Genomic DNA, 14,613 nt, shown 5'->3' with positions numbered 1-14,613 from the left:
AAACCCATATTCACAAGTAACTGCATGGCGGTATTCATGATTGACAAGATATATTATAACAAACCAGCACAATCTATTTTAAATCACCATAGGCAAACAAATACCACAAATGCTATGCTACAGGTTGTCTAAGGTCCCAGCTACCATCACAGATTCCCAAACAAGTTACAATATCCTAATTAAACCAGCACCATTGACCTTAAAGCCATCTGTCTATATTTCCTTATCTAGCCATGTGAATTCAATACTTAGCCTTTCGCTTGGAGGTCAGTCCTGGGGATGAACCAGCCATGCTGCTGGGTGCTAGCTTAGTTCTGAGTGAGTGAGTGGCCCTGTGTTTTCCAGTGGGTATCTCATACCTGCATTACAGCTGTGGGTGTGTGTCAACCACAGGAAGTGTGTGTCTTTCACAGAAAACGTTGGGTGATGACTAACAAATTCCTGTCTTGTGGGAAGCTATTGTTTGGCGAATACTGTCTCACTGTCCACTTTCAGTTGAGACAATGACATCTCAGCAATCATTCTTCTGGAGACAAATCCAGCCCCATTTCGTAAACACAGGTGTTGGCCCTCCTCATTGAGTCTCAAAGCTCAGTGTAATTAAAGGCTATTGTACTCCGTCTGCGGGACAGAAACTGACTATTCTTAGGTGTAATTTATTCGGAATACAATTAATCTTCAATTACTATTCCTGTCCTTAACTATGCATAAGAACATGTGAAGCCCTTTTAACATGCAAACTATTGTTTGGGGAATCTCTAAGGTCAAAGAGCCATCTTTAATATACCATACTTTGCTGAACTCAGGGGAATATTAACTTCTAAAATACATTATTTTGATTAAATATGCAGCGTGCTCACACACATGAAGTGCATATATGGCAACGTGCAGCGTGATATTTTTCTGACTTTGACAGCAGCTTCTTTCCTCTGCCCCTGCCTCTGGCAAGAAAGGACGCACCTCGGACTTTCTTGTTTCTTTGTGTTCGAAAGGCTGCATTTGATAATGTCGTGCTTTCCTAGGCTGTGCTGGAATATAAGGCAAAAGATCAGAATTACCAGCTATAGCTGTGGAGACCAGGTCCGAGATCCCTTCTCCACACAATGCTCAGCCTTCCATATGCCTCTTAAGTCGGCATCACCTGTCCATTGCATATTCTACAGTACACATCAAGCAGAAATCGACATAGCATTGACTCTAGAACCCAGTAGACTAATGTCTCTTTGGGCATGTTTAATATATATCTATCTATCTTAAGACAGCATCTTTAATATATATATCTATATATATATCTATATATATATATATATATACATATATACATATATATATATATATATATATATATATATATATATACATACTAGGGTCTCAATCTCTGCTGATAAGGTACCTGTCCACGCTGCTACAGCGCTATAAACCCATGCCGACACAATCGCCGGTCTGAGTAGTGTACCAGAATGTGCACGCTATCTGCAGGATCCCTGAGGATAGCTGTTAAGTCAGGACTACCTTTTGGGCAAACGTGACACCCTAGGGGAAGATTCCCATCGTATCCTGGCCCTATTAGAGAAAGGATACTCCCTGAGAATTCTTTGTGGGAAACTGCAGTCTCTTGTCTGGAGATTCCCGCTCTTTTTCATCATGAGAGGAGGGAAATTTTCCTCAGCTTTCTTCCCCTTATACATGTGTACCCTTGTGTCAGGGACAGATGAGTCATCAGTGATATGCAAATCATCTTTATTACAATAATCATATATTGAATACTTTCCTGCCCTTTTGGCTGTAACTTTGCATTATCGTTGTCGACACTGGAGTCAGATCAGTGTCTATTATTTTGGATAGTGAGCATTGAGAGACTCTGAAGGTCTCTGCGACATAGGGACAGACATGGGTAGATTCCCTGTCTGTTCTCTAATCTTTTGTGCAATAAATTCACCTTAGCACTTAATTACACATATCCAAACAGGTGTCGGCGTTGTCGACGGAGACACCCCTCACACACACATTTGCTCCATCTCCTTAAGGGAGCCTTTTACCTCAGACATGTCGACACACGCACCGACACACCACACACTCAGGGAATGCTCATCTGAAGACAATTCCCCCACAAGGCCCTTTGGAGAGACAGAGAGAGAGTATGCCAGCACACACCCCAGCGCTATTAACCCAGGAATAACACAGTAACTTAATGTTAACCCAGTAGCAGCTGTTTATATTGATTTTTGCGCCTAATTATGTGCCCCCCCCCCTCTCTTTTTACCCTCTTTTACCGTGTATCTGCAGGGGAGAGGCTGGGGAGCTTCCTCTCGGCGGTGCTGTGGAGAAAAAACATGGCGCTGGTGAGTGCTGAGGAAGAAGCCCCGCCCCCTCGACAGCGGGCTTCTGTCCCGCTTAAATATACATTTACTTGGCGGGGGCTCATACATATATACAGTGCCCAACTGTATATATGCTAAACTTTTGCCAAAGAAGTCTCAATTGCTGCCCAGGGCGCCCCCCCCTGCGCCCTGCACCCTTACAGTGACCGGAGTATGTGAGGTGTGTGTGGGAGCAATGGCGCACAGCTGCAGTGCTGTGCGCTACCTCAGAGAAGACTGGAGTCTTCTGCCGCCGATTTCGAAGTCTTCTTGCTTCTCATACTCACCCGGCTTCTGTCTTCCGGCTCTGCGAGGGGGACGGCGGCGCGGCTCTGGGATCGGACGACGAGGGTGAGATCCTGTATACGATCCCTCTGGAGCTAATGGTGTCCAGTAGCCTAAGAAGCAGGACCTATCTTCAGAGAGTAGGGCTGCTTCTCTCCCCTCAGTCCCACGATGCAGGGAGTCTGTTGCCAGCAGAGCTCCCTGAAAATAAAAAACCTAACAAAATACTTTCTTATAGCAAGCTCAGCAGAGCTCACTGAACAGCACCCAGCTCGTCCGGGCACAGATTCAAACTGAGGTCTGGAGGAGGGACATAGAGGGAGGAGCCAGAGCACACCAGAATCTAAATTCTTTCTTAAAGTGCCCATGTCTCCTGCGGAGCCCGTCTATTCCCCATGGTCCTTACGGAGTCCCCAGCATCCACTAGGACGTTAGAGACAATAGGATTTTAATACCTACCGGTAAATCCTTTTCTCTTAGTCCATAGAGGATGCTGGGCGCCCGTCCCAGTGCGTATTGTATCTGCAGATATTGGTTATGGTTACACACGTGTTGTGTTGCGTTTATAGTCAGCTTGTTGCTGTCGTTATTCATGCCGTTGCATGCGTTAGGTTAAATGCCATGTTGTACGGCATGCTTGAGGTGTGAGCTGGTATGAATCTCGCCTTAGTTTAAATCAAAATAAATCCTTTTTCCTCGAAATGTCCGTCTCCCTGGGCACAGTTCCTATAACTGGAGTCTGGAAGAAGGGCATAGAGGGAGGAGCCAATTCACACCCCTTTTAAAGTCTTAAAGTGCCCATGTCTCCTGCGGATCCCGTCTATACCCCATGGTTCTTGAAGTGTCCCCAGCATCCTCTACGGACTAAGAGAAAAGGATTTACCGGTAGGTATTAAAATCTTTAAATAGTAATTTGGAAGGGGGATTATCAGAGCAAAATACAGCTATCCTTACATTACTATAGAGATGTCATCTACGCCAGACCCTACCTGAAATGTGCAAAAGCTGCAGTATACCCCTGAAGGTTTTTAGTTATATATTTTTTCTGCTAGGAAAGAAGTGTTCCAATGTTGGTGACGTGTATACGTCCACTGTAGTGCTTTCACTATCACAGTGTGAGATGATGCAACAATGTATATATTGTTATATATCTGTGTTTGATTCCTTTTACTAATATTAACTGGTCACATATTTGAATATATTACATGTGTACAATGTGATGTTATGCTAATAATTCTCATATTTTTTCCTAGATAATTACGTAGTGTGGATCCAGAGAGTCTTTTTTTTTTTTTTTTAGAGATTGTGAAACGCGTCCTGCATAATCACTGAAGATGGACAAGAACCGGAGTCACACAACAGAGAGTATACTAAATATCACCCTAAAGATCATCTACCTGCTGACTGGGGAGGTGAGATCTGGGATTGTCACAGTGACATCACTTATATCTATAATAATAATAATACAGGGACATGACTGGGGAGGTGAGGGGATCTGGGAGTGTCACAGTAACATTACTTATACCTATAGTAATAATACAGGGACATGACTGGGGTTGTGAGAGGGTCTGGGGGCATCACAGTGACATCACTTAATAATACAGGGACATGACTGGTGAGGGGATCTGGGAGTGTCACAGTGACATCACTTATATCTATAGTAATAATACAGGGACATGACTGGGGAGGTGAGGGTATCTGGGCGTGTCACAGTGACATCACTTATATCTATAGTAATAATACAGTACATGACTGAGGAGGTTAGGGGATCTGGGAGTGTCACAGTGACATCACTTATATGTATAGTAATAATACAGGGACATGACTGGTGAGGGGATCTGAGTGTGTCACAGTTACATCACTTAAATCTATAGTAATAGTACAGTGACATGACTAGGGGCGTGAGGGGGATCTGGGAGCGTCACAGTAACATCACTTATATCTATAGTAATAATACAGGGACATGACTGGTGAGGTGAGGGATCTGGGAGTGTCACAGTGACATCACTTATATCTATAGTAATAATACAGGGACATGACTGGGGAGGTGAGAGCATCTGGGAGCGTCACAGTAACATCACTTATATCTAAAGTAATAATACAAGGACATGACTGGGGAGGTGAGGGGATCTGGGAGTGTCACAGTAACATAACTTATATCTATAGTAATAATACAGGAACATGACTGGGGAGGTGAGGGGTACTGGGAGTGTCACTGTGACATCACTTATATGACATGACTTATATCTATAGTAATAATATAGGGACATGAGTGTCACAGTGACATCACTTATATCTATAGTAATAATACAGTACATGACTGGGGAGGTGAGGGGATCTGGGAGTGTCATAGTGACATCACTTATATCTATTGTAATAATGCAGGGACTTGACTGGGGAGGAATGGGATTTGGGAGTGTCACTGTGACATCATTTATATCTATAGTAGTAATACAGGGGCATGACTGGGGTGGTAAGTGGGTCTGGGAACGTCGCAGTGACATTACTTAATGATACAGGGACATGACTGGTGAGGTTAGGGGATCTGAGAGCGTCACAGTGACGTCACTTATATCTATAATAATAATACAGGGACATGACTGGAGAGTTGAGGGGATCTGGGAGTGTCACAGTGATGTCACTTATATCTATAGTAATAATACCTGGACATGACTGGGGAGGTGAGGGGATCTGGGAGCGTCACAGGGACATCACTTATATCTGTAGTGATAATACAGATACATGACTGGGGAGGTGAGGGGATCTGGGAGTGTCACAGTGACATCACTTATATCTATAGTAATAATACAGGGACATGACTGGGGAGGTGAGAGGATTCTGGGAATACCACAGTGACATTACTTCTATCTAAAGTAATGGTTCAGGAACATGACCAGGGAGGTGAGGAGATCTGGGAGTGTCGCAATGTAATGTTGTTATGCCTGATATACCCTGTCTTGTGTTAAAAAAGTAATTGGTCACATTTAATGTGTTAGGTTTTTTGATTAAAGAAATGGTAGGCATTATTATATTGAAATGCAGATTTTTATTATTGTTGGGATGTGACAAGTGCAAGTGTAGAACCGTACTCGGAACTTTACTTAGAGAATCCTTAGCAGTGAAGGGTTTACGAAATAGGGACCTGAATGGAAAGGGATTCTGGGAGTGATTTTGGTCTCAGCAATGTGGGTTTGTATATCAGGTAGGTACATATGTTGTGTTCACTCTAGAAATTTTAGTGGACAGGGCGACAGATTGCGAGAGCATTGCGCTCCCGAAAAGGGGGCATGGCCATGCAAAACAGGGGCGTAGTTAGGCATCGTCATTGGCGTGTGCAGTGCGGCCCCACAGACGCAACTACAGGCGGCGTGGTTGGCCGGCGGCATCACTGTTGGGGGCGTGCGCTTCCCCCAAGCTCTCTCCCATCGCGTGAATGGGTAGGAAGCGGGCGGCAGTTTTAGCACCGCCCTGCAGAAAGGGCAGGGCGGATTTTGCCCTTAAAAAACCGGGCAGGGCGCGGCGCCCTGCTAAAGCAGCCTAGCATGAACACTACATGTGGATGTAGCTGGTAATATGAGGTGTGACCCCCAGCCTCTGTGGATCTTTTACAGTATCACAGTGTTACAGCCTACCTCTCCTGCAGCTCCACCACCCTCAGTGGGCGGCTGTTCTCAGTCCTCTGTTTTCAACCAGCTCCCACTACATAACCATATTTGTTTTGGACAAGCAGTACCTATTGTAGTAAATGAAAGAGATAGAGACTATGAAAGATGTAGAACATGGAGAGGGGAACATCTGAAGAAGGACTTAGGGTAAGTATTGTAACTGACAGGTGAGGTAGGTCTGAATAGAAGGGAGTCTCTTTAAACAGGAGCCAGGGTCCCCAGATGGCTCTGAACACTCTAAATGTAGCACCTCTGAATACAATAAGGCCATCCATGGTTATATAATACTTTAATCTAGAGAACATTCTGCTATGGTGGGAGGAACCGTATACTGTATCTCCAATATACCAGTATAACCGCTTTGGCTGCACTGTTTCAAGAGTGAGTTCTTATAGGATGACACAGGACCAGTAATCTTGTTAATGGGCCAAAAAGGTTCCTTGCTAACCTGAACCACATTCTTTGATATCACTGAGTTCCAAAGGAGGTGCAGAGCAACACGGTCCCACATGATATGGAGCTCGGCGCTAATAGCTCAGGTACATCTCAAACAATTGGTGTGAACCCCTGAGAACATTTTGGCAAGAACTGAAGGACATCTATACCAATGGCCAAGGACCTTATACTGAGTCTCCATAACTATATAACTAACAGAGTATGACATAGTGGTCTGAAAGTTCTTGTACCAGTCTTTGGAATCTAGTTGAATACCAAGATCTCTCTCCCAGTTGGCGGTGAAACGAGGTAAAGTGGACATAGTATGCTTAATGAGTAGTTCTGTTGCCAGTGGAGAGAAAGTGCTGGGGGTAAGCTATCGGTTGGAAAAATGGCTCAAAAAGATAGGGGGGCTGTGGGAAGCTTCCCGGATCTATTTGCTTGTTAGGAAGTGTTAAATGGGAAAGGTATCTCCAGATCTTGGAGGTGGGCACCTCTCAGCTTTTTCGAGCATAGCTAAATGAGAAAACGCCAGAAGAGGTCACCAGCTGGTCAATACGAGCAACCCCCAGCCCACACCTAGAAGTGGAAAGATGAAAAAAAAAGTCAGGATTGTAAATAAGTGGGCATCAGCTGAGGTATACAGGAAGCCCTTGATTTCCGATCGCTACCCACTGTCTTTCAGGCTCCGGTCTGGACCGCTCCAGGACCCTACTGAGAGACACCGCTTTGTAGTAAGTGGAGAAGTGGGTTAGCTAGAAACTTCCATAATGTCTACGTCAGTACAACACATCATGTCTGAACTGTGGTCGTCTCCCGTCCAAAACGAAGTACCTCACCAGACGATATATACTGAGTAGCGAGCCACCAGGTATGTGTTTCAGGAGGCCCTGGACCAAGTAGAGTATTCTACGCAATAAATACATTTCTCTGACGTCCTAAGTGGATGCTGGGACTCCGTAAGGACCATGGGGAATAGCGGCTCCGCAGTAGACTGGGCACAACTAAAAGAAAGCTTTTGGTCTATCTGGTGTGCACTGGCTCCTCCCTCTATGACCCTCCTCCAGACCTCAGTTAGAATCTTGTGCCCGGCTGAGCTGGATGCACACTAGGGGCTCTCCTGAGCTCCTAGAAAAGAAAGTATATTTTAGGTTTTTTTATTTTCAGTGAGATCTGCTGGCAACAGACTCACTGCTACGAGGGACTAAGGGGAGAAGAAGTGAACCTACCTGCTTGCAGCTAGCTTGGGCTTCTTAGGCTACTGGACACCATTAGCTCCAGAGGTATCGTACACAGGGCCCGACCTCGATCGTCCGGTCCCGGAGCCGAGCTGCCGTCCCCCTTACAGAGCCAGAAGCAAGAAGATGGTCCTGAAAATCGGCGGCAGAAGACTTCGGTCTTCAACAAGGTAGCGCACAGCACTGCAGCTGTGCGCCATTGCTCCTCATGCACACCTCACACTCCGGTCACTGATGGGTGCAGGGCGCTGGGGGGGGGGGGGGGGGCGCCCTGAGCAGCAATATTAACACCTTGGCTGGCAAAATAATCACAATATATAGTCCTAGAGGCTATATATGTGAAAAATACCCCTGCCAGGATCCATAAAAAAGCGGGAGAAGCCCGTTGAAAAAGGGGCAGGGCTATCTCCCTCAGCACACTGGCGCCATTTTTCCCTCACAGCTCCGCTGGAAGGATCGCTCCCAGGCTCTCCCCTGCAGTTTCAAGACTACAAAGGGTAAAAAAGAGAGGGGGGGCACTAAATTTAGGCGCAGCAGTATATATATATATATATATATATATATATATAAGCAGCTATAAGGGAAAATCACTCAGTTATAGTGTTCATCCCTGTGTTATATAGCGCTCTGGTGTGTGCTGGCATACTCTCTCTCTGTCTCCCCAAAGGGCTTTGTGGGGTCCTGTCCTCTGTCAGAGCATTCCCTGTGTGTGTGCGGTGTGTCGGTACGGCTGTGTCGACATGTTTGATGAGGAGGCTTATGTGATGGCAGAGCAGATGCCGATAAATGTGATGTCGCCCCCTGTGGGGCCGACACCAGAGTGGATGGATAGGTGGAAGGTATAAACCGACAGTGTCAACTCCTTACATAAAAGGCTGGATGACGTAACAGCTGTGGGACAGCCGGCTTCTCAGCCCGCGCCTGCCCAGGCGTCTCAAAGGCCATCAGGGGCTCAAAAACGCCCGCTCCCTCAGATGGCAGACACAGATGTCGACACGGAGTCTGACTCCAGTGTCGACGAGGTTGAGACATATACACAATCCACTAGGAACATCCGTTACATGATCCCGGCAATAAAAAATGTGTTACACATTTCTGACATTAACCCAAGTACCACTAAAAAAGGGTTTTATGTTTGGGGAGAAAAAGCAGGCAGTGTTTTGTTCCCCCATCAAATGAGTGAATGAAGTGTGAAAAAGCGTGGGTTCCCCCGATAAGAAACTGGTAATTTCTAAAAAGTTACTGATGGCGTACCCTTTCCCGCCAGAGGATAAGTTACGCTGGGAGATATCCCCTAGGGTGGATAAGGCGCTCACACGTTTGTCAAAAAAGGTGGCACTGCCGTCTTAGGATACGGCCACTTTGAAGGTACCTGCTGATAAAAAGCTGGAGGCTATCCTGAAGTCTGTATTTACACACTCAGGTACTAGACTGAGACCTGCAGATAGTGCTGCTGCAGCGTGGTTTGTGACCCTGTCAAACCGGGATACTATTTTGCGAACATAAGAGCATATTAAAGACGTCGTCTTATATATGAGGGATGCACAGAGGGATATTTTGCCGGCTGGCATCCAGAATTAATGCAATGTCCATTCTGTCAGGAGGGTATTAGAGACCCGACACTGGACAGGTGATGCTGACTTTAAAAGGCACATAGAGCCTTATAAGGGTGAGGAATTGTTTGGGGATGGTCTCTGGGACCTCGTATCCACAGCAACAGCTGGGAAGAAATTTTTTTACCTCAGGTTTCCTCACAGCCTAAGAAAGCACTGTATTATCAGGTACAGTCCTTTCGGCTTCAGAAAAGCAAGCGGGTCAAAGGCGCTTCCTTTCTGCACAGAGACGAGGGAAGAGGGAAAAAGCTGCACCAGTCAGCCAGTTCCCAGAATCAAAATTCTTCCCCCGCTTCCTCTGAGTCCACCGCATGACGCGGGGGCTCCACAGGCGTAACCAGTTACGGTGGGGGGCCGCCTCAAAAATTTCAGCGATCAGTGGGCTCGCTCACAGGTGGATCCCTGGATCCTTCAAGTAGTATCTCAGGGGTACAAGCTGGAATTCGAGGCGTCTCCCCCCCGCCGTTTCCTCAAATCTGCCTTGCCGACAACTCCCTCAGGCAGGGAGGCTGTGCTAGAGGCAATTCACAAGCTGTATTCCCAGCAGGTGATAGTTAAGGTGCCCCTACTTCAACAAGGACGGGGTTACTATTCCACACTGTTTGTGGTACCGAAACCGGACGGTTCGGTGAGACCCATTTTAAATTTGAAATCCTTGAACACATACATAAAAAGATTCAAGTTCAAGATGGAATCGCTCAGGGCGGTTATTGCAAGCCTGGAGAGGGGGATTACATGGTATCCCTGGACATCAAGGATGCTTACCTGCATGTCCCCATTTATCATCCTCACCAGGTGTACCTCAGATTTGTGGTACAGGATTGCCATTACCAATTCCAAACACTGCCGTTTGGACTGTCCACGGCACCGAGGGTCTTTACCAAGGTAATGGCAGAAATGATGATACTCCTTCGAAAAAAGGGAGTTTTAATTATCCCGTACTTGGACGATCTCCTTATAAAGGCGAGGTCCAAGGAGCAGTTGTTGGTCGGAGTAGCACTATCTCGGGAAGTGCTACAACAGCACGGATGGATTCTATACATTCCAAAGTCACAGCTGGTTCCTACCACACGCCTACTGTTCCTGGGGATGGTTCTGGACACAGAACAGAAAAAAGTGTTTCTCCCGCAGGAGAAAGCCAAGGAGCTGTCATCTCTAGTCAGAGACCTCCTGAAACCAAAACAGGTATCGGTGCATCACTGCACACGAGTCCTGGGAAAAATGGTAGCTTCTTACGAAGCAGAATTCCATTCGGCAGGTTCCATGCAAGAACCTTTCAGTGGGACCTCTTGGACAAGTGGTCGGGATCGCATCTTCAGATGCATCGGCTGATAACCCTGTCTCCAAGGACCAGGGTATCTCTACTGTGGTGGCTGCAGAGTGCTCATCTTCAAGAGGGCCGCAGATTCGGCATACAGGACTGGGTCCTGGTAACCACGGATGCCAGCCTTCGAGGCTGGGGGGCAGTCACACAGGTAAGAAATTTCCAAGGACTTTGGTCAAGTCAGGAGTCGTCCCTACACATAAATGTTCTGGAACTGAGGGCCATTTACAATGCCCTAAGTCTGGCAAGGCCTCTGCTTCAAAACCAGCCGGTACTGATCCAATCAGACAACATCACGGCAGTCGCCCATGTAAACCGACAGGGCGGCACAAGAAGCAGGATGGCGATGGCAGAAGCCACAAGGATTCTCCGATGGGCGGAAAATCACGTCTTAGCACTGTCAGCAGTGTTCATTCCGGGAGTGGACAACTGGGAAGCAGACTTCCTCAGCAGACACGACCTACACCCGGGAGAGTGGTGACTTCATCCAGAAGTCTTCCAACTGTTGGTAAACCGTTGGGAAAGGCCACAGGTGGACATGATGGCGTCCCGCCTAAACAAAAAACTAGATATTGCGCCAGGTCAAGGGACCCTCAGGCAATAGCTGTGGACGCTCTAGTGACACCGTGGGTGTACCAGTCGGTTTATGTATTCCCTCCTCTGCCACTCATACCAAAGGTACTGAGAATAATAAGAAAACGAGGAGTAAGAACGATACTCGTGGTTCCGGATGGGCCAAGAAGAGCTTGGTACCCAGAACTTCAAGAAATGATATCAGAGGACCCATGGCCTCTACCGCTCAGACAGGATCTGCTACAGCAGGGGCCCTGTCTGTTCCAAGACTTACCGCGGCTGCGTTTGACGGCATGGCGGTTGAATTCTGGATCCTAAAGGAAAAGGGCATTCCGGAGGAAGTCATTCCTACGCTGATAAAAGCCAGGAAAGAAGTAACCGCAAACCATTATCACCGTATTTGGCGAAAATATGTTGTGTGGTGTGAGGCCAGGAAGGCCCCAACAGAGGAATTTCAGCTGGGTCGTTTTCTGCACTTCCTACAGTCAGGAGTGACTATGGGCCTAAACTTGGGTTCCATTAAGGTCCAGATTTCGGCTCTGTCGATTTTCTTCCAGAAAGAACTGGCTTCACTGCCTGGAGTTCAGTTATTTGTAAAGGGAGTGCTACATATTCAGCCCCCTTTTGTGCCTCCTGTGGCATCTTGGGATCTCAACGTGGTGTTGTTTCCTAAAATCACATTGGTTGAGCCACTTAAAACTGTGGATTTGAAATATCTCACGTGGAAAGTGGTCATGTTATTGGCCTTGGCTTCGGCCAGGCGTGTGTCAGAACTGGCGGCTTTGTCATGTAAAAGCCCTTATCTGATTTTCCATATGGATAGGGCAGAATTGAGGACTCGTCCCCAGTTTCTCCCTAAGGTGGTATCAGCTTTTCACTTGAACCAACCTATTGTAGTGCCTGCGGCTACTAGGGACTTGGAAGATTCCAAGTTACTGGACGTAGTCAGGGCCTTAAAAATTTATATTTCCAGGACGGCTGGAGTCAGGAAAACTGACTCGCTTTTTATCCTGTAGGCACCCAACAAAATAGGTGCTCCTGCTTCTAAGCAGACTATTGCTCGCTGAATTTGTAGCACAATTCAGCTGGAGCATTCTGCGGCTGGGTTGCCGCATCTTAAATCAGTAAAAGCCCATTCCACGAGGAAAGTGGGCTCATCTTGGGCGGCTGCCCGAGGGGTCTCGGCTTTACAACTTTGCCGAGCTGCAACTTGGTCAGGGGCAAACACATTTGCTAAATTCTACAAATTTGATACCCTGGCTGAGGAGGACCTTGAGTTCTCTCATTCGGTGCTGCAGAGTCATCCGCACTCTCCCGCCCGTTTGGGAGCTTTGGTATAATCCCCATGGTCCTTACGGAGTTCCCAGCATCCACTAGGACGTCAGAGAAAATAAGATTTTACTCACCGGTAAATCTATTTCTCGTAGTCCGTAGTGGATGCTGGGCGCCCGTCCCAAGTGCGGATTGTCTGCAATACTTGCATATAGTTATTGTTTAACTAAAGGGTTATTGTTGAGCCATCTGTTGAGAGGCTCAGTTATATTTCATACTGTTAACTGGGTATAGTATCACGAGTTATACGGTGTGATTGGTGTGGCTGGTATGAGTCTTACCCGGGATTCAAAATCCTTCCTTATTGTGTCAGCTCTTCCGGGCACAGTGTCCTAACTGAGGTCTGGAGGGGGGTCTTGGTGGGAGGAGCCAGTGCACACCAGATAGTACCTAATCTTTCTTTTGGAGTGCCCAGTCTCCTGCGGAGCCCGTCTGTTCCCTATGGTCCTTACGGAGTTCCCAGCATCCACTACGGACTACGAGAAATAGATTTACCGGTGAGTAAAATCTTATTTTTTCCTCCATCTGAGGAATTAAATGAAGTGTGTGAAGAAGCGTGGGCTTCCCCCGATAAGAAACTGGTAATTTCTAAAAGGTTACTAATGACGTACCCTTTCCCGCCAGAGGATAGGTCACGTTGGGAAACATCCCCTAGGGTGGATAAAGCGCTCACACGCTTGTCAAAGAAGGTGGCACTACCGTCTCCGGATACGGCCGCCCTAAAGGAGCCTGCTGATAGGAAGCAGGAGGCTATCCTGAAGTCTGTATATACACACACAGGTATTATACTGAGACCAGCTATTGCTTCAGCATGGATGTGCAGTGCTGCAGCTGCGTGGTCAGATTCCCTGTCGGAAAATATTGATACCCTAGACAGGGACACTATATTGCTAACCGTAGAGCATATTAAAGACGCAGTCTTATACATGAGAGATGCACAGAGGGATATTTGCCGGCTGGCATCTAAAATAAGTGCAATGTCCATTTCTGCCAGGAGAGGGTTATGGACTCCGCAGTGGACAGGTGATGCAGATTCTAAAAGGCACATGGAAGTTTTGCCTTATAAGGGTGAGGAGTTGTTCGGGGATGGTCTCTCGGACCTCGTTTCCACAGCAACAGCTGGGAAGTCAGCATTTTTACCCCATGTTCCCTCACAGCCAAAGAAAGCACCGTATTATCAGGTACAGTCCTTTCGGCCCCATAAGGGCAAGCGGGTTAAAGGCGCGTCCTTTCTGCCCAGAGGCAGAGGTAGAGGGAAAAAGCTGCAGCATACAGCCAGTTCCCAGGAGCAAAAGTCATCCCCCGCTTCCTCCAAGTCCACCGCATGACGCTGGGGCTCCACAGGCGGAGCCAGGTACGGTGGGGGCCCGTCTCAAAAACTTCAGCAATCAGTGGGCTCGCTCACGGGTGGATCCCTGGATCCTTCAAGTAGTGTCTCAGGGGTACAAGCTGGAATTCGAGACGTCTCCCCCCCGCCGTTTCCTCAAATCTGCCTTGCCAACAACTCCCTCAGGCAGCGAGGCAGTGCTAGAGGCAATTCACAAGCTGTATTCCCAGCAGGTGATAGTCAAGGTGCCCCTCCTTCAACAAGGACGGGGTTACTATTCCACAATGTTTGTGGTACCGAAACCGGACGGTTTGGTGAGACCCATTTTAAATTTGAAATCCTTGAACACATATATAATAAAATTCAAGTTCAAGATGGAATCGCTCAGGGCGGTTATTGCAAGCCTGGACGAGGGGGATTACATGGTATCACTGGACATCAAGGATGCTTACCTGCATGTC

At 47.1% G+C, this 14,613-nt stretch overlaps 1 protein-coding gene across 3 annotated transcripts in view; it reads left to right on the top strand.

Moving 5' to 3' along the window:
• LOC135054670 (oocyte zinc finger protein XlCOF8.4-like) overlaps positions 1–14,613 on the top strand; it is a 65,970-nt gene that overhangs the window by 29,930 nt on the left and 21,427 nt on the right. For 2 of the 3 annotated variants that reach the window (XM_063957916.1, XM_063957914.1), the window contains exon 2: positions 3,899–4,057. In XM_063957916.1, coding sequence (XP_063813986.1) covers positions 3,980–4,057 — 78 coding nt within the window. In that variant the 5' untranslated portion in view covers positions 3,899–3,979. The remainder of the gene's footprint in view (positions 1–3,898; positions 4,058–14,613) is intronic. The other variant, XM_063957915.1, reaches the window with a different exon arrangement.

Source organism: Pseudophryne corroboree, chromosome 3 (genome assembly GCF_028390025.1).
Source record: "Pseudophryne corroboree isolate aPseCor3 chromosome 3, aPseCor3.hap2, whole genome shotgun sequence".
Lineage (NCBI taxonomy): Eukaryota > Metazoa > Chordata > Amphibia > Anura > Myobatrachidae > Pseudophryne > Pseudophryne corroboree.
Note: the sequence above shows the minus strand (reverse complement) of the source record. Positions and strands in the feature narration are given on the sequence as shown.